General features: G+C 53.9%; 1 protein-coding gene across 1 annotated transcript; it reads right to left on the reverse strand.

Annotated features, from left to right (window-relative positions):
- Positions 1-6,460: 6,460 nt before the first annotated feature.
- On the reverse strand, positions 6,461-10,696 carry LOC142921751 (pleckstrin homology domain-containing family A member 6-like). The gene is made up of 6 exons (XM_076063074.1): positions 10,426-10,696; positions 9,740-9,895; positions 8,787-8,923; positions 8,512-8,654; positions 8,120-8,233; positions 6,461-7,786 (listed from the first exon to the last, which is right to left on the reverse strand). Exons 1-5 carry the CDS (start codon positions 10,681-10,683, stop codon positions 8,148-8,150), a joined length of 780 nt encoding a protein of 259 aa, XP_075919189.1. The 5' UTR covers positions 10,684-10,696; the 3' UTR covers positions 6,461-7,786; positions 8,120-8,147.
- Positions 10,697-18,551: the final 7,855 nt, after the last annotated feature.

The raw sequence follows: 18,551 nt of genomic DNA on the forward strand, positions 1-18,551 counted from the left end.
AATATATAGATGATGGTTCTGTTGTTGGCGGCGTTTTAGACAGACATAATACATGGACATGGCCGATATATAGTAAAAATAGATATATGATGGATCTGTTGTTGGCGGCGTTTTAGACAGATGTAATACATGGACATGGTCGATATATAGTTATAATATATAGATGATGGTTCCGTTGTTGGCGGCGTTTTAGACAGCTATAATACATGGACATGGCCGATGTATAGACGTAATATTTAGATTATGGTTCTGTTGTTTGCGGCGGTTTAGACAGATATAATACATGGACGATGCCGATATATAGTAATATATAGATGATGGTTCTGTTGTTGGCGGCGTTTTAGACAATATAATACATGGACGTGGCCGAAATAAAGTAACAATAGATAGATGATGGTTCTGTTGTTGGCAGCGTTTTAGACAATATAATACATGGACGTGGCCGATATATGGTAATAATAGTTATATGATGGTTCTGTTGTTGGCGGCGTTTTAGACAATATAAGACATGGAACTGGCCGATTATATAGTAATAATAGATAGATGATGGTTCTGTTGTTGGCGGCATTTTAGACATAATATATGGACATGGCTGATATATAGTAATAATAGATATATGATGGTTCTGTTGTTGGGGGAGTTTTAGACAGATATAATGCATGGACGTGGCCGATATACAGTAATATTAGATATATAATGGTTCTGTTGTTGGCAGCGTTTTAGACAGATATAATACATGGACATGGCCGATATATAGTAATAATAGATATATGATGGTTCTGTTGTTGGCGGCGTTTTAGAAAATATAATACGTGGACGTGGCCGATATATAGTACTAATAGATAGATGATGGTTCTGTTGTTGGCGGCGTTTTAGACAGATATAATACTTGTACATGGCCGATATATAGACATAATATATAGATGATGGTTCCGTTGTTGGCGGCGTTTTAGACAGCTATAATACATGGAAGTGGCCGATATATAGTAATAATAGATAGGTGATGGTTCTGTTGTTGGCGGCGTTTTTGACAGATATAATGTATGAACATGGCCGATATATAGTAATAATAGATATATGATGGTTCTGTTGTTGGGGGCGTTTTGAACAGATATAATGCATGGACGTGGCCGATATATAGTAATAATAGATAAATGATGGTTCTGTTGTTGGCGGCGTTTTAGACAGATATAATATATGGACATGGCCGATATATAGTAATAATAGATAGATGATGGTTGTGTTGTTGGCGGCGTTTTAGACATAATACTTGTACATGGCTGATATATAGACATAATATATAGATGATGGTTCTGTTGTTGGCGGCGTTTTAGACAGATATAATACATGGACATGGTCGATATATAGTTATAATATATAGATGATGGTCCCGTTTCGGCGGCGTTTTAGACAGATATAATACATGGACATGGCCGATATATAGTAAAAATAGATATATGATGGATCTGTTGTTGGCGGCGTTTTAGACAGATATAATACATGGACATGGCCGATATATAGTAAAAATAGATATATGATGGATCTGTTGTTGGCGGCGTTTTAGACAGATGAAATACATGGACATGGTCGATATATAGTTATAATATATAGATGATGGTTCCGTTGTTGGCGGCGTTTTAGACAGATATAATACATGGACATGGCCGTTATATAGTAAAAATAGATATATGATGGATCTGTTGTTGGCGGCGTTTTAGACAGATGTAATACATGGACATGGCCGATATATAGTAAAAATAGATATATGATGGATCTGTTGTTGGCGGCGTTTTAGACAGATGAAATACATGGACATGGGCGATATATAGTTATAATATATAGATGATGGTTCCGTTGTTGGCGGCGTTTTAGACAGCTATAATACATGGACATGGCCGATGTATAGACATAATATTTAGATTATGGTTCTGTTGTTTGCGGCGGTTTAGACAGATATAATACATGGACGATGCCGATATATAGTAATAATAGATAGATGATGGTTCTGTTGTTGGCGGCGTTTTAGACAATATAATACATGGACGTGGCCGAAATAAAGTAATAATAGATAGATGATGGTTCAGTTGTTGGCAGCGTTTTAGACAATATAATACATGGACGTGGCCGATATATGGTAATAATAGTTATATGATGGTTCTGTTGTTGGCGGCGTTTTAGACAATATAAGACATGGAACTGGCCGATTATATAGTAATAATAGATAGATGATGGTTCTGTTGTTGGCGGCATTTTAGACATATAATATATGGACATGGCTGATATATAGTAATAATAGATATATGATGTTTCTGTTGTTGGGGGAGTTTTAGACAGATATAATGCATGGACGTGGCCGATATATAGTAATATTAGATATGTAATGGTTCTGTTGTTGGCAGCGTTTTAGACAGATATAATACATGGACATGGCCGATATATAGTAATAATAGATAGATGATGGTTCTGTTGTTGGTGGCGTTTTAGACAGAATACTATACTATATATCGGCCATGTCCATGAATTATATCTGTCTAAAATGCCGCCAACAACAGAACCATCATATATCTATTATAATTATTATATATCGGCCATGTCCTTGTATTATATCTGTCTAAAACGCCACCAACAACAGAACAATCATCTCTCTATTATTACTATATATCGGCCAAGTCCATGTATTATATCTGGTGTTTGCTGCGTCTTAGACAGATATAATACATGGGCATGGCCAAAATATAGTAATAATAGAGAGATGAAGGTTCTGTTGTTTGCGGCGTTTAAGACAGATATAATACATGGACATGGACGATATATAGTAATAATAGATATATGATGGTTCTGTTATTGACGGCGTTTTAGACAGATATAATGCTATATTTCTAGATATCGGCCATGTCCATATATTATGTCTGTCTAAAACGCCGCCACCAACAGAACCATCATCTCTCTATTATTACTATATATCGGCCAAGTCCATGTATTATATCTGTTGTTTACGGCGTTTTAGACAGATATAATCCATGGATATTGCCGATATATAGTAATAATAGAGAGATGATGGTTATGTTGTTGGCAGCGTGTTAGACAGATATAATACTATATTACTATATATCGGCCATGTCCATGTATTATATCTGTCTAAAACGCAGCCAACAATAGAACCATCATCTCTCCATTATTACGATATATCGGCCATGTCCTTGTATTATATGTCTAAAACGCCACCAACAACAGAACCATATATCTATTATTACTATATATCGGCCATGTCCATATATTATATCTGTCTAAAACGCCGCCAACAACAGAACCATCATTTATCTATTATTACTATATATCGGCCATGTCCAAATATTATATCTGTCTAAAACGCCACCAACAACAGAACCATCATATATCTATTATTACTATATATCGGCCATGTCCATGTATTAAGTCTCATAGTTGTGATATTCCACCTTACTTTGAAAGCTAATCACACAGTGAGCAAAGCTTAATGAACTGAGAGATGTAATGCAATAAAGTCTTGTCAACTGATGATAATGACGATAATGATGATGGCAGCATTCCTCCCCCCCAAAACAAGCTCATATTATGTTGGAAGCTCTGAAATAGTGGTCACACATTCCACATTCTTATGGATGGAGCAAGCATTTTTATTACATAACCACTGCTGATTTCCCATGAAATCAAACTCATTTTACCGATGAAGGATGGTTAATGGGCTGAGTTGAACCTCAGCTTAGGCTCGAACTCGCAACATTCCCATGCTTAGCTCAACGCTCCAACCTTCAGCACCACCCAGCTGGATAGGCAGTTGCTTTCACCCCAATGAATTAGGATGTACATCGCCCTGCATGATTCAGTGCTTCGTGTTAATTTGCTAATATTCACCCGGCAATGTCCTAGAAACTGCTGCAAGTTTAGAGGATTTAACAGCGACATACAGTCGGAAGTATAAAAATTGGTGATCTTGAGTTTGATTTGGACTAAAAGGTGCAAGTTTCGACTGTACTGACTTTGTTTTATTTAACCTATAAAACTCATTTTTTTTGTCTGTCTGTGTACGCTCGCTTGCGAGGGATTTGGCTCTCGGACCGCGGGGTTCGCGTGGAAATTTTTTTGCCAGGCGGCACGCCCTGGGCCCCCCGCTTGGTATAGGCTATTTCGTTTTCCCGTCCGTCGCCTTTAAAGTGTTTTAATTAACGTTTTGGTGCGATTTATCTTTATTTATTTACTTTTGCCGACCGGCTCACTGCTGCGCATGCGCGAAACGCCGTTGCCCCTGGCAATGCACAGACGCCGTCGCCGCAGGGGGGACGCCATTTCTCATTCAAAATGCAAAAAATGTACACGTGACGCTGAGGTAAATTCATCAAAGTGTCACGTCCTCTTCTGTCCCCCTCCACCCCAATGTGTGCACTTACTATTATAGGGTCGTAGATACTAAAAATATAGCGATTAAATAGGATTATTGTGGGGTGGGGGGGGGGGGTAGCGGCCCAGCCCACAGCCACGGCCGGCCGGGCAATCTAGGCGAGGCCGGAGGCTTTGCACGGGACTAGGCCTCGTCACGGCAATCTGTCAGGTGAGTACTTTGTGCTATAGAGTCGATATATACTGCTACTAGCGGGGAAACATTTTAAAACGTCTGAAAACTTAAAAACTTAACATACAAATGAAAAGATAACTCATTAATTTAAAATAAAATCCGTTTAAAATAAAATCCGAGCGCGCCAAGAATCGATTATTTCAATCGCGCAAAGGAATCAAAGGTTGTAGATTCCTTTAGAATCGTCTTGAAGCGACGACGCTCGCTTGCGAGGGATTTGGCTTTCTAACCGCGGGGTTCGCGTAGAAAAATAACATTGCTGGGCGGCAAGCCCTAAGCCCCCTGCTTGGCATAGGCTATTCCGTTTTCCCATCCCTAAACTTTAAGGTAGTTTAATTCACGATTTAGTGAGATTTTTACTTATTATTTTACCGCTCAGCGTGCGACAGCACACATTTGCACATGCGCAAAACGCTTATATATTCACAGCTCCATTAAAACATAAATTTAATGTTTACTAATTTGATTACTCTTAATTATTAGGTCAGATGATAGAGGTTGAGCAATGTTTTTTGTTTGTTGTGGTTGCACCCGATTCAAGAGCCGAATGGCTCACAGGGCTATACCAAAATAAAAAAAAAACTGAAATAAATAAACCACGACAAGGCAAATGTCCATGGGCCCAAAAAGGGACCAACGACAAAACCCAGCAAACGGATCCTGGGACACATTGCCCGGGGCCCCGGGAGGGGGGAACCGGGGGATGACGTAACCTTCCAGAATGTTCCAGAAGGAAGGCGTGGCTAGGGCGGAGCAAGCCACGAACCAGTATATAAGCCGGACCTCTCAGAGGTCTGGCTCAGTCATCTGCAAGCTGAAGAACGAAGACCTGGGCTGAAGAGAGGACCCTGGACCCCAAGCTCTGATGTCCTTCTAAGGGCCGGAGCTCAGTGAGGCCAGTGGTCAGAACCCACGGACCGGGACGGTGGGGTCAGATAGCCTCCCCTAGGTCCCAGCCGGAGGACGATAGGGAGCGAGTTGCCCAGTGTTAGAGAGCGAGTTGCCCAGTGATAGAGAGCGAGTTGCCCAGTGATAAGGAGCGAGTTGCCCAGTGATAGGGAGCGAGTTGCCCAGTGATAGAGAGTGAGTTGCCCAGTGATAGAGAGCGAGTTGCCCAGTGATAGAGAGCGAGTTGCCCAGTGATAAGGAGCGAGTTGCCCAGTGATAGAGAGCGAGTTGCCCAGTGATAGGGAGCGGGTTGCCCAGTGATAGAGAGCGAGTTGCCCAGTGATAGGGAGCGAGTTGCTCAGTGATAGGGTGCGAGTTGCTCAGTGATAGGGTGCGAGTTGCTCAGTGATAGGGAGCGAGTTGCCCAGTGATAGAGAGCGAGTTGCCCAGTGATAGAGAGCGAGTTGCCCAGTGATAAGGAGCGAGTTGCCCAGTGATAGAGAGCGAGTTGCCCAGTGATAGGGAGCGGGTTGCCCAGTGATAGAGAGCGAGTTGCCCAGTGATAGGGAGCGAGTTGCCCAGTGATAGGGAGCGAGTTGCCCAGTGATAGGGAGCGGGTTGCCCAGTGATAGGGAGCGAGTTGCCCAGTGATAGGGAGCGAGTTGCCCAGTGATAGAGAGCGAGTTGCCCACTGATAGAGAGCTAGTTGCCCAGTGATAGGGAGCGAGTTGCCCAGTGATAGGGAGCGAGTTGCCCTGTGATAGGGAGCGAGTTGCTCAGTGATAGGGAGCAAGTTGCCCAGTGATAGAGAGCGAGTTGCCCAGTGACAGGGCTCATAGAGGCCATACCTCCCCAGGCATCGGGTTAAGGGACTGATACACACACTCAACACCGATAAACCCTTTGTGTTAGGGACCTTGTATAAAAGATGATACATGTGTTGCCTGATCAGAAGTTTTATTCGTAAATTTATAACCACCACAAATGTAACGGGATAATTTACCAACGTGCTGTATTGAAGTGTCATGTTTTTTTGCGTGTTTTACATATTTTTGCATCACTTCGTTTGTTTTTTTTATTAACTTTTAATACACCGCTAGTAGTTTATTTTTTTGCAGCAACTTTTGGGTGCAAATGCCACCCATCGGGTAAAAGGGGGTGCATTGCTTTGCCAAATGCGGCACGTCAATATATAGGCACCGAGATGCTGTCGCTTAAAGTCTAAAAACGCAACCTTGGGGGGGGGAGGGGGGGGGGTGACTCAAGGCGCGTGCGTGCGACGATGGATTTGATTGGCTGACGCCATTCGTCGTCACAATGGACCACGTCACAACGGGCCACGTCACAACGGACACGGGCGCGCTTGAGGTCGGGGTGCGGCACGCGCATGTTGGGAGAGGGCGCGCGTCGCTGGCCCAACAAACAACCAACAAACAACCAACAAACAAACAACAACCGCTGCTCGTTGTCGAGGTGGCGGCGACGTCCGCCACGGCGTTGTGCGCCAGACGAGGTGGCGGCCCTCCTGAGGCCGTGACGAAGGGGACAGACCCAGGTGCCGCGTGCGTGGGTCGACTCACCCAGAGCACCCAGGACGGCCATAGAGAGAGTTACCTTCGCCAACCTCCACATTAAAACCCAGACATCGATATGGGCGTTGGGGGGGGGCTAAAGTCTCTTGCAAAAAAGGATACCTGGGGGTAAGAATACAATCAAAGGCCATTTTCTCCCCGCAGCGAGAGCATTTGAACAAAATGCGTGCGTCTGGAAATCGTCACGTGTTGTTATCCTGTCTTTGACGGTTGAGCATCGTCGTCATCCTCATTAATATTCCAAACGCAAGTGTGGTTATAAAATCGTTTGGGGGTCATTTTAAAGTTATCACCATTTAACGTGGGCATACAAACAGTAGCTCCCTAGGGTCGCTAAATCTACTGTACACTTTTATAAAATCTGCTAAGAATGCCGATACAACTTTCCCTCTCCCTTCTACGAGAATCGAACACTTGAAGAAACTCTTTGTGAGCGGAGAAGGGGCACCGCCCACACCACCTGCACCGCCCGCACCGCCACTTCTTCATCCGGTAACGACGCCGCTCGTCATTGGGGCTCTGTAACGATCGTCGGGATGACGACGGCGACAGACGCACGGCCGTTCGCGGCGGCGTCCTGCATTCTCCCCCCGCCCCCTCCTCCCCGTGCGGCCGCGTTCTCGCGGACACCTCTTCTTGTTCCCTTAATCGTCGTCGTCCTCTTCCTTCACCTCTTCCGCCAGGTGTATGACACCTGGGGGTGGGGGGGGGGGGTAGGGGATTTCAAGAGCAACGGTGAAACTGAGGGTACCACCGGCAACACGAGTACTCATGCCGAGATGTCAACCACAGCGGTGGCCGTGAGCCCGAGATTGTTCCGAGTGGGTGAGCGAGTGAGTGAGCGAGTGCCTGAGCAAGCGAGCGAGTGGGTGAGAAAGTCCATGAGCGAGCAGGTTGAGCGATTGGGTGAGCGTGCAAGCGGGTTATCGAGTGGGTGAGTGAGCAAGCGAACGAGCGGGTGAGCGAGCAGATGAGCCAGTGGGTGAGCGAGCGGATGAGCCAGTGGGTGAGCGAGTGAGTCTCTCACCGCTGAGCTGAGCGGAAACCTTGGCGTTTTAAACAAGCGTAGAATGGCTGCCGTCGCCGGGCGCCGATGCATCCTGGGAAGGGGACGCCTCCTTCGTCGGGGAAGCGACTTTGTCTGTCGGGCGGGCGGCAGGAAACAAAACCAGAGAGCGGAGCGACGGGCGTGAGGAACGCGGAGACTCGCTTCGGCCGGGTTGGTCACCCGGAAAATATATCCCCGCTCCGGCACACCGCGTCCGGTATACCACGGAGTCGAGCGCCACCTACCGCAGTTTACCGGCGACCCGGTGAACAAATGGCGAGGCGCCAAACCCCGTGAGGGGGACCCCTGGAATACCGCGTGCCAGGTGCCGCCGACGCGCGGCCGAGCCGCCCGCGGCGGTGGCGCCGTACCGGCCTTGCTGCGCTGGCACGCCTCCTCGGCGAGGGCGCACGACATGCTGACGATGCGCTCCAGCTCCTGCACGTGCACCTCCGCCTTGCCCCGCGTCGCCTCGCAGCTCGCCGGCGACGGCGGCGGCGCCGCGTTCTGCACGCTGGCAACGCGGAGGGGGCGGGGAAATGTGACGGCGGGCGGTCGCGGCGGTGCGAAACCGGAAGGCGGCCCCGGTTAATACCGCGACGCACCGTGACGCGTGCGTGACGACGCGAGCGTGACGACGCTGTACCTGGACTTGGCGAGCATCGCCTTGATCCACTCCGTGTTCTTCTGCCACGCCTCCATTCCCAGGGGGATCGGCGGCTCCTCGGGGTCCTCGTCCACGTGGAGCTCGGGCACCGTCACGTGGCGACGAGGGGGGGGCACCTGCGGGCCGGGGGGAGGGGGCATAACCGTGACCGGCTCGTCATCAACATCATCGCTCCCGTTATCATCGGTAAACATCGTCGTCATCGCTCGCTGTCATCGTCACCATCAAATGCCGTTGCAAACATCGTAACCATGGTCATGAATACTGACATCGTCATGGCTCTCTTTACCACTGTCATCGTCATGACAATCGTCGTCGTAACTACGGTTATCATTGCTGCCTTTGCCATCATCATATACATAATTAGCATTGCTATAATCAAAATCATTTTCTACATCACAACGCTACCATTGCCTTTATGGCTGTGATCACCAGCACCTAACAACAGACACAGAACAATGCTCAGATTTGGATCTCTCTCTCCGTGACCTCCTGCCCGGGTCCAGCTGTTTTCGCTCCTGACCTCCGACTCCTGATTGGAACCCAGGCCTCGTAAGCCCAAAATCCCAGAACTCTCAGCAGCATTTGAAACATCACCGCCAAGCGCCACATCTCTCACCATCCCAACACCCCCCCCACCTCTCACTCATCAACCGGATATAGCTCTCAATCCAGACCCGGATCTCTACCCACTGATCTCTAACCCTGGATCACCTCTGACCTTGGCTGTGTCTCACCTCTGACCTTGGCCGTCTCTCACCCCTGGCCCTAGTGTGTCTCACTCCTGACCCCGGCTGTGTCTCAACTCTGACCCAGGCTGTGTCCCACCCCTATGACCCTGCCATCTCACCTCCCACTTTCACCCAGGATTTGGCTGTCTCTCACCTCTGACCCTCACCGTCTCTCACCCCGAACCCCCGGCTGCATCTCACCTCTGACCCCGGATCGTAGCTGCCGTCGAGCTCCGTGAATGCGGTGCGGAGCCGCGCGATCTCCTGCGCCGGCGTCTCGGGCGCCGGCGCGTCCTGCACAGCGCGCTCCATCTCGGCGATGTCCAGGTCGTCTTGGCGCTGCCTCAACTTCGTGAGCTGCAATGACGCGGCGGCGGTGTTGGATAAGGCAGGCGGACACCACACCACCACGGCCTCATGGCCCATGGCCTCGTGGCCCAAAACCTCATGGCCCAAGGCATCGCCCACAGTCTCGCCACGGTGTCTCCCCCGCGATAAAATGCGCCACATCGGTTGACGCCAGGCCCACCGAGTGGTAATGACGCGGAAATGGCGGCACCTCAACGTAGCAACGGCGCGAAAAGCCACGGCTCGTGGAACGTGTCGACTGACTGGGATGGCCGTCCTCTCTGTGCTACTTTGTACGTGCCATGGGTTGACTGACTGAGATAGACTGGCAAATGCACCACCTGTGCCCCCCTACTGGTGCCAACAAACAAACCGTCGGGGCAAACGCTGCTAGCGAGTAGCAGCACCTATGAAGGCCGGCACGGCACACGAGGGGGTGGGCTGGCCAGCACCATGGTCGTGCCAACACACACACAGGGCACGTGCCATCTTCAACCCACACATACAGGGCACGTGCCAACCCCAACACACTCACACACCCGCGAGACGTCCACGGACGCGGGCCGTGTGGGCGACCGCGCCGCCAGGACGGTCCGGCGATCGAGCGTCATCGCGTGGCCGCATCGGCCCGATCCCCCCGGGGTCACCGTCGTCGCCGCGTCCCCCCCGACGCCGCTCCCGGCCGCCGCCGCCGCCGCCTTTTGATTAAGCTTGAGCCGCTCCAGTTGCTCCTCCGCGGTCATCTTGCCCCGGGCGGCACCGCCCGCGGGACCGCCCGCCGGGTACAGCGCGTCCATCGCGCTCTTGGGCCGCTCCTAGCAATGACAAAAACGATGGCCACGATGACGATGGCGGCGACGATGGTGACGATGATGACGACGGCGGTGACAAACAATGGGCGACGCTCGCAACAACGAGCAAACGGTCACAACAACGAGTGACGGTCACAACATTTGTGGCCAGGTCGCCTCTGATTGGGTGGGGGATGAGAGGGATGGGGGGGGGGGGTGATCGGGTGGGGGATGGGTGGGTGGGAGGATGGGAGGTTGAGGGGATGGGAGGGTGAGGGGATGGGGCATGGGGGTCCCTCTCACCCGGCTGAGCCGGGCGCCGTCTGCACGGAGGTGCACGAGGTCGGCCTGCAGCAGCAGCAGCCGTTGCTGCTGCTGCTGCTCGTGCGAGCGTCGCTGAGCGAACTGCAGGTGCAGCACCTCCAGGGACGACTCGATGCACGCCTGCGCCGCCACGCACACACGCACGTACCCACACATGTACGCAACCACGTACCCACACATGCACCCACACACGTACCCACACACGCACGCACCCACATACACACGCACGCACCCACGCACCCACGCACGAACCCACGTACCCATGCACACACACACACACGCACGCACGCACGCACACACGCACGCACACACACACGCACAAAGATAAAGATGCCTTCCATCCACCCGGGTAGCCTTTGCAAGCTGTCGGGGCAAGTGCCGTCACGGCGAGTAGCGTCGCCACGTCCCCCCACTGCCGATGATTCCACTTCGCACAGAGCACTCATTTAAGTCCGAGTCGACCTCGGTGAGGACCAGGACTGGTTCAGATAATTGCCGTCACCGATGCAGGCCTTGAGCGGGAATTGAACTCGGGTAGATGGGGTTTCAGCGCAAGCGTGGCCCTAATCACTGCACCATCGCTCTCCAAAATCAAATAAAAGTGCCTTGACAGACTGTTGGGGCAAGTGCTGTCAGTGAGTAGCAGCAGCAGTGCCTATGAATGAGACAAAGATCCCCCATATAGCCTTAACAGACTGTTGGGGCAAGTGCTGTCAGCGAGTAGCAGCATCAGTGCGTATGAATGAGACAAAGACCCCCCGTATAGCCTTCACAGACTGATGGGGCAAGTGCTGTTAGCGAGTAGCAGCAGCAGTGTCTTTCCTGGTCTCAGACTCCGGATCGCCTTCTGTACTTCCTCAACAGATGGCACCTCAGCCAGCCACTCACAGGGGGTGACTTCTTCCAATATTTCGTGCCACGATGTTTTCATGGCTGAGGGATTTCCCATCCCCCAGGGGATTGGTGGGGGAGGTTTCATTTGTCGCCGAATATTTTTCCGCGCTTGCCGATAACACCGCGATTTCGGCGGCACGCAGCCTCAACGAGGGCGCTGGGGCGAGCGCCGCTGCAGCTGCCCGCTGCAGCGGCGCCTGCGAAGGCCGGCACTGTGGCGCACGAGCCGGGTGGGTGGGTGGCCGGCACTACCACCGCCACCATGCCCGGCCGCCTTTGTCTCTCCCCCTACCCCTCCAGTGAAATTATTTTCCAACCCAGCCAGACCCGGCGGGGGGCGGCGGCGCAATCGAGCTTCCGCGACCCCGCCGTTCGTGACCCTCTCGTGACGTGGGGCGGGGGGGGGGGTAACTAAACGACGGGGTAAAGGGATAACGCGGCCTCAGCAACGCGACGTCAGGCATGCGATGGGCCCCCGAGTGGCGTAGCGGCGCAGGTGGCGTGGACCCCCCTCCACCAACCCCTTCACTTCCTCCCTTCGTCAGCCTGGCACCTGGGCCTCACCAACGGTACGACTGCACCGCCTGCAGCACTCGCGACGTTTGCTCCCGCTGTGTGACCACTTGGGGCTCCCCCCCCCCCCCCCCGCGGTCGGCCCGCCCCGCACATGCCACCGGCAGCTACGCCGCTGGGCTACTGGGTAGCTAACGGGCAGGGGGAACGGGGGGGGGGGGGGCGGAGGGGGGTTGGTGTGACGGCACTTGAAGAGGTACGTGACGAGGTCCGTGACGAGGCACGGGACGAGGGGGCACCGTGCGGGTAACGAGGTGACGATGGGGCTGGGGGGCGATGGATGGGGGGCTGGGGGTGTACTGGCTGCAACCATGGGGACGGTGGGGGCCATGCAGGTGAGAGATGATGATGGTGGTGGTGGTGAGGATGATGGTCGTGGTGAGGATGGTGGTGAGGATGATGCTGGTGGTGGTGGTGAGGATGATGCTGGTGGTGGTGATGATGGTGGTGGTGAGGATGGTGGTGAGGTTGATGCTGGTGGTGGTGGTGAGGATGGTGGTGGTGGTGGTGGTGAGGATGCTGGTGAGGATGCTGGTGAGGATGATGCCATACTGCCTCACCTGGCTCTCAATCAAGCGCAGGTTCCTTTGCAGGTGCAGTGGTGGTGCCAACGACTGAGCAGGCAGCGGGGCACGGGGGAGTCGTGGGTGGCACAGCAAAGACACGGGATGGCGAGCGCGGTGAGCGTGGCCAGGGAGTGTGGTGAGAGTGGTGGGTGGTGGTGTGTGGGAGGATGGCAGGGTGGTGTGTGTGTGTGTTTTGGGTAGTGTGTGTGTGTGTGAAATACGATATAAGGGGTAGAGCATGTGTTGTGAGTGGGGCATGTATTATGTGTAGGTAGCGTGTGTCTTGAGTATATAGTGCTAAGCATGTGTCTAGAGTACAGAGAATCGGGCACGTGTCTATAATATATAAAGTACTAAGCGTGTGTCTAGAGTACAGAGAATCGGGCACGTGTCTATAATATATAAAGTATTAAGCATGTGTCTTAGAGTACAGAGAATTGGGCACGTGTCTATAATATATAAAGTATTAAGCGTGTGTCTAGAGTACAGGGAATCGGGCACGTGTCTATAATATATAAAGTATTAAGCATGTGTCTTAGAGTACAGAGAATCGAGCACATGTCTATAATATATAAAGTACTAAGCATGTGTCTAGCGCAGAGGCAGTGAATCGATCTTGCACCTCGTGTGCGTGTCGAGCACGTGGCTAGCGTGCCGCTACCGTGTCAGCCGTCCTCGTTCCGATGTGGCGCCCCATCCCCACGCCCCCCGTGACCTCCGATCCCCCAAGACCCCCGTGTGACCCTGTGACCCCATCGTGTGACCTGGAGACCCGCCTGTGACCCTCCGTGACTGTGTGTGACCCCCGTGTGACCCCCCCCGGTGGCCCCGTGACCTCCCGCGTGACCTCGTGACCCCTCCCCCCCCGTGCCGGACCTGTGACTGGTTTCTCTGCAGCTGGATGAGCAGCAGGGTCAGCTCCTCTGGCTGTGCGTAACCACCGCCATCACCGTCGTCGCTGCTATCATCATCATCATCATCGTCGTCGTCGCGTCAGCATTATCAACACCGCCATCGCCGCACAAACGGAGCAACATCGGCCGCCACCCCGTTACCATTGCACCGGCGTTGTCCACCCCGATAGCGGGATTGCCGTGGACGCACCGACCAGACGGCCACCGGGTGGCGCAGCCGTCGGGCGGGGCGAGAGCGGTTTGACTCGCCGTCGGAAGGAAAGGTCAAGAGGTCAAGAGGTCAATGTTCGTTGAACTTCTTTTGCGAAGGGTGGGGGGGCGTGGGGGTGAGCGGGAAGGGTGAGCGGCGAGGGTGAGCATGGGGGTGAGCGCGGGGGTGAGCGTGGGGTGAGCGGCGAGGGTGAGCATGGGGGTAAGCGCGGGGGTGAGCGGCGAGGGTGAGCGGCGAGGGTGAGCGTGGGGGTGAGCGCGGGGGTGAGCAGGGAGGGTGAGTGGGGAGGGTGAGTGTGGGGGTGAGCGGGGAGGGTGAGTGGGGAGGGTGAGTGTGGGGGTGAGCAGGGAGGGTGAGTGGGGAGGGTGAGTGTGGGGGTGAGCGGCGAGGGTGAGCGGCGAGGGTGAGCGCGGGAGTGAGCGTGGGGGTGAGCGGGGAGGGTGAGCGGCGAGGGTGAGCGTGGAGGTGAGCGCGGGGGTGAGCAGGGAGGGTGAGTGGGGAGGGTGAGCATGGGGGTGAGCGGCGAGGGTGAGCGTGGGGGTGAGCGGCGTGTGTCTCACCGTGCGGCCCTGCAGGCTGGGCGGGGTGGACTGCGGGGTGGACTGCGGGGTGGACGTGTGCACCATGGACGGTGTGGGCCTCCTATCCAGCGTCTGCGTGCACTGCGAGACCATAGGGAAAGACAGCCAGACAGTCAAACAGCCCGATAGACAGACAGCCCGATAAACAGACAGCCCGATAGACAGACAGCCCGACAGACAGACAGCCTGACAGCCAGACAGTTAGACAGCCCGATAGACAGACAGCCGATAGACAGACTGCCTGACAGACAGCCTGATAGACAGACAGCCCGATAGACAGACAGCCCGATAGACATACAGCCCGGCAGACAGACAGCCTGACAAATAGCCAGACAGTTAGACAGCCCGATAGACAGACAGCCCAATAGACAGACAGCCCGATAGACAGACAGCCCAACAGACAGACAGCCTGACAGACAGCCAGACAGTTAGACAGCCCGATAGACAGACAGCCCGATAGACAGACAGCCTGACAGACAGCCCGATAGACAGACAGCCCGACAGACAGACAGCCTGACAGACAGCCAGACAGTTAGACAACCCGATAGACAGACAGCCCGATAGACAGACAGCCCGACAGACAGACAGCCTGACAGACAGCCAGACAGTTAGACAGCCCGATAGACAGACAGCCCAATAGACAGACAGCCCGATAGACAGAAAGCCCGACAGACAGCGCCATACGTGTGTGGGGGGGGGGGCAGCCGTACCCGCGCTCCGTGGCCGTGGCTGAACTCGGCAGCGCGTTGCCGGCGCGCCCCCGGGGCGGCCGCCGCCACGTCCACCCCCCCGGGAGCGCCCACCACCACCAGCGACTGGCGGTAGCTGGGCATGGACCTGGGCAGCGTCTGGGTGGACGCGATGCTACGGGGGGGAGGAGGGAGAGGGGAGAGGAGAGGGGAGGAGGAGGATGGAGGGGGTCAGGGCCCATTCCTTGCTCGAGGTTTCACAGCGACGCCTCACCGCTGCGACCCGCAGGGTTCACAGCCACGCGTGGCCATCCCCCCCATCTCGTCTCTAACCATTCTCCACCTCCTCCCCTCCACCTCCTTCCCTCCACCTCCCATCTTCACCCCCCCCCCTCCTCCTTCACTCCCTGTCACCAATCTTTGAGCTGCTCCCCCCCCACCCCTCCTCTACCCCCCCCCCCAACCGCACCCCGGCGTCTCCCTCACCTCAAGCGGTCTCTCTCGTTCTTCTCCTTCAGCGACCGCATCATCCACTGCTCCAGCTGCACCGTGGAGTCACGCGTCTGCCTCTCCAGTGCCGCCGCCGCCCGGTGGCCCTCGCCGGCGCCGTCAGCCGCCCCGTAGCCAAACTCGTCCTGGTTGAACGCCGACAGGCTGCTGCTGCTGCTGCTGCTGCCGGCAAGCCCCATCCTGTCCGTGCTGTGCCGCTGCAGGCGCAGCTGCAGCTGCAGCGGCTGCTGCGGCTGCTGCGGCTGCTGCTGGTTCGGGTGACATAGAACCACGCCGGACTTCGCCGCCGCTTCCGGCCGTAAGATCGCGGCGCCGGCGGTGGGGCGATCGGCGGCCTCCGCGGTCGTTCGGCCTGGGCCCGCCGACGGGTTGAACCTCTCGTCGCCGTCCCGCCGCTCCGCGGCCGCCCCCCTCTCGCCATCGCCGTCGCGCAGCTGCCGCCGGAGCTCCTCCGCGGCCACGGCTGCCGCCGCAGCGTCTTCGTCGTCCGTGCCGGCCCGCGAGCGAGCCGGCCCCTCCTCTGTCACGATCTCCACATCGCCACGAGGGCCGCCCCCCCGTTCGTCGTCGTCGTCGGAGCGCGGCGGCCTCCACCGGGCCGGTGCCGCGACATCTCCCGGCGCCCCACGGAGCCCGTCGACGAGCACCTGCCCCCCCGCCTCCTCCTCCGCCGCCGCTCGCCCGCGTGAGCGGTTGCCCCCGCCGCCGCCACCGCCGTTGCTGGACGTTGGGATCAGATCGCGTGAGACGCCGCGGTGGCTGGGAGATGTTGACTACCTCGCCTGGTACGCGGGAGGTCGTGGGTTCAATCCCGACTCTCTCTTCCGTGGGTTACGTGGATTCTTCTCCACATTTAGAATTGATATCCCAGGTTTTTTTCTTGGGTTAGATCGCGTAAATGTGTAAATGTTGTGTCGTTAAAACCCGCCACCACCCGACACAGCCAACTAGTAAGGGTTATCATGTAAACAGAACGTGGCCAATTCGTCACTAGTACAGCACTAGTGTGTAGTGTATAATGTAGTGTATAGTGTAGTGTATAGTCGTGTAGTGTATAATGTAGTGTATAGTAGTGTAGTGTATAATGTAGTGTATAGTGTAGTGTACTAGTACAGCACACCGGTTGTGTGTTGGAGAGCCAAGCCACAACATTTAAATTCTGAATATCGTGACGCTTCGCCAGTAAATACAACCAGATTCATCAGGCGACAGCCAGATTTGTGGAGAAGTCCTCCACCTGCTACGTTCCTTATATAGAGGCGTAGATGTGGTGACCACACTTCTGCGCTCTTGCGCAAAGTGGCGGGGGGATTACTGAGTCAACCTAAGAGCCTACGCGTTAAACTGATATAAATATGGCGTTGAACCCACCAGCCAACCGACATTGAGCAAGGTTTGTCACCTAAATCGACGGTTTAGAGTGTATGGCTTGCGAGAAATGTCCACTTCGTTGAACTATCGTTTGTGGCCACGTCGCTGTGAACTCCCAGGCGGTGTACGTGCCGGGCGGTGTACACCCTGAGCCACCCTGCGCCACCCTGCGCCACCCTGTGCCATGCTACCATCCGATATTGGGAAGCCGCTGGAGCCGCTGGAGCTACGCAATTTTAAATCATCATCATCTAGATTGACAAACTAAATTCTTGAGAACTCCTCTTTGTGTATAGGTTGCTGTCCTTCCCCCGCACCTCCGATTAGCACGGCTGGCTACGTACGTTGCGTTCAACGCACACGCACGCGCACGCAAACGCACGAGGGGGGGTTGGAGGGGAGGAGGTGTCTCACCCCTGCGGGATCTCCATCTGCAGCTGCGACGCCTGCGCCATCGCCTTCATCCACACGCGCATTTCCTCCAGCGAGTCGGCGGCGAAGTAGTAGGTGCGCATGCCAGCGTGCCGCGCCTGCCACGGCACACGAGTCAAGTGGCGCCCCCCCCCACCCCCCGCCGGCTTCTCGTGCCTCTGGCTCGGAGGCCCAGCCTGTGGAGGGAGGGGGGGGGGAGAACAGAGGAGGTGGGCACGCACGCACGCAGGCAGGCAGGCACGCAGGCACGCACGCAGGTCAGCTGCATTACAACCCAGTCAGCTGCATTATAACCCAGTCAGCTGCATTATAACCCGACCAGCTGCATTATAACCCAGTCAGCTGCGTTATAACCCAGTCAGCTGCGTTATAACCCAGTCAGCTGCATTATAACCCAGTCAGCTGGATTATAACCCAGTCAGCTGCATTATAACCCAGTCAGCTACGTTATAACCCAGTCAGCTGCATTATAATCCGGTCAGCTGCATTATAACCCGGCCGGACTTTACGTCGTGAACTCCGTCGCGATTGTATTTCCCGTTTTTGCCTGCATTGCTTTGATGCATTCGAAGTAACGGCGAAGTGTAACTTCACTGTTGCAGTTGTATTCGTCTGGCATTTAACTTATGAGATTAAAAAAAATACATACTTTGCGTGAATGCGTGTGCGTGCGCGAACACAGACATCGCACGCGTGTACACAAGTGCGTATTTGTTCGCATACAAGTGAGGCTTTCCAGAGCACCAAAATTACATCGTAAATAAATATTCATTAATGTCATCGATTCATCAATGAAAGCCCATTAAAAT

The sequence above is a fragment of the Petromyzon marinus genome, unplaced genomic scaffold, assembly GCF_048934315.1.
Source record: "Petromyzon marinus isolate PM22_M1 ecotype Great Lakes invasive population unplaced genomic scaffold, UKy_Petmar_22M1.pri1.0 PM_G_Scaffold_9, whole genome shotgun sequence".
NCBI classification, from domain to species: domain Eukaryota; kingdom Metazoa; phylum Chordata; class Hyperoartia; order Petromyzontiformes; family Petromyzontidae; genus Petromyzon; species Petromyzon marinus.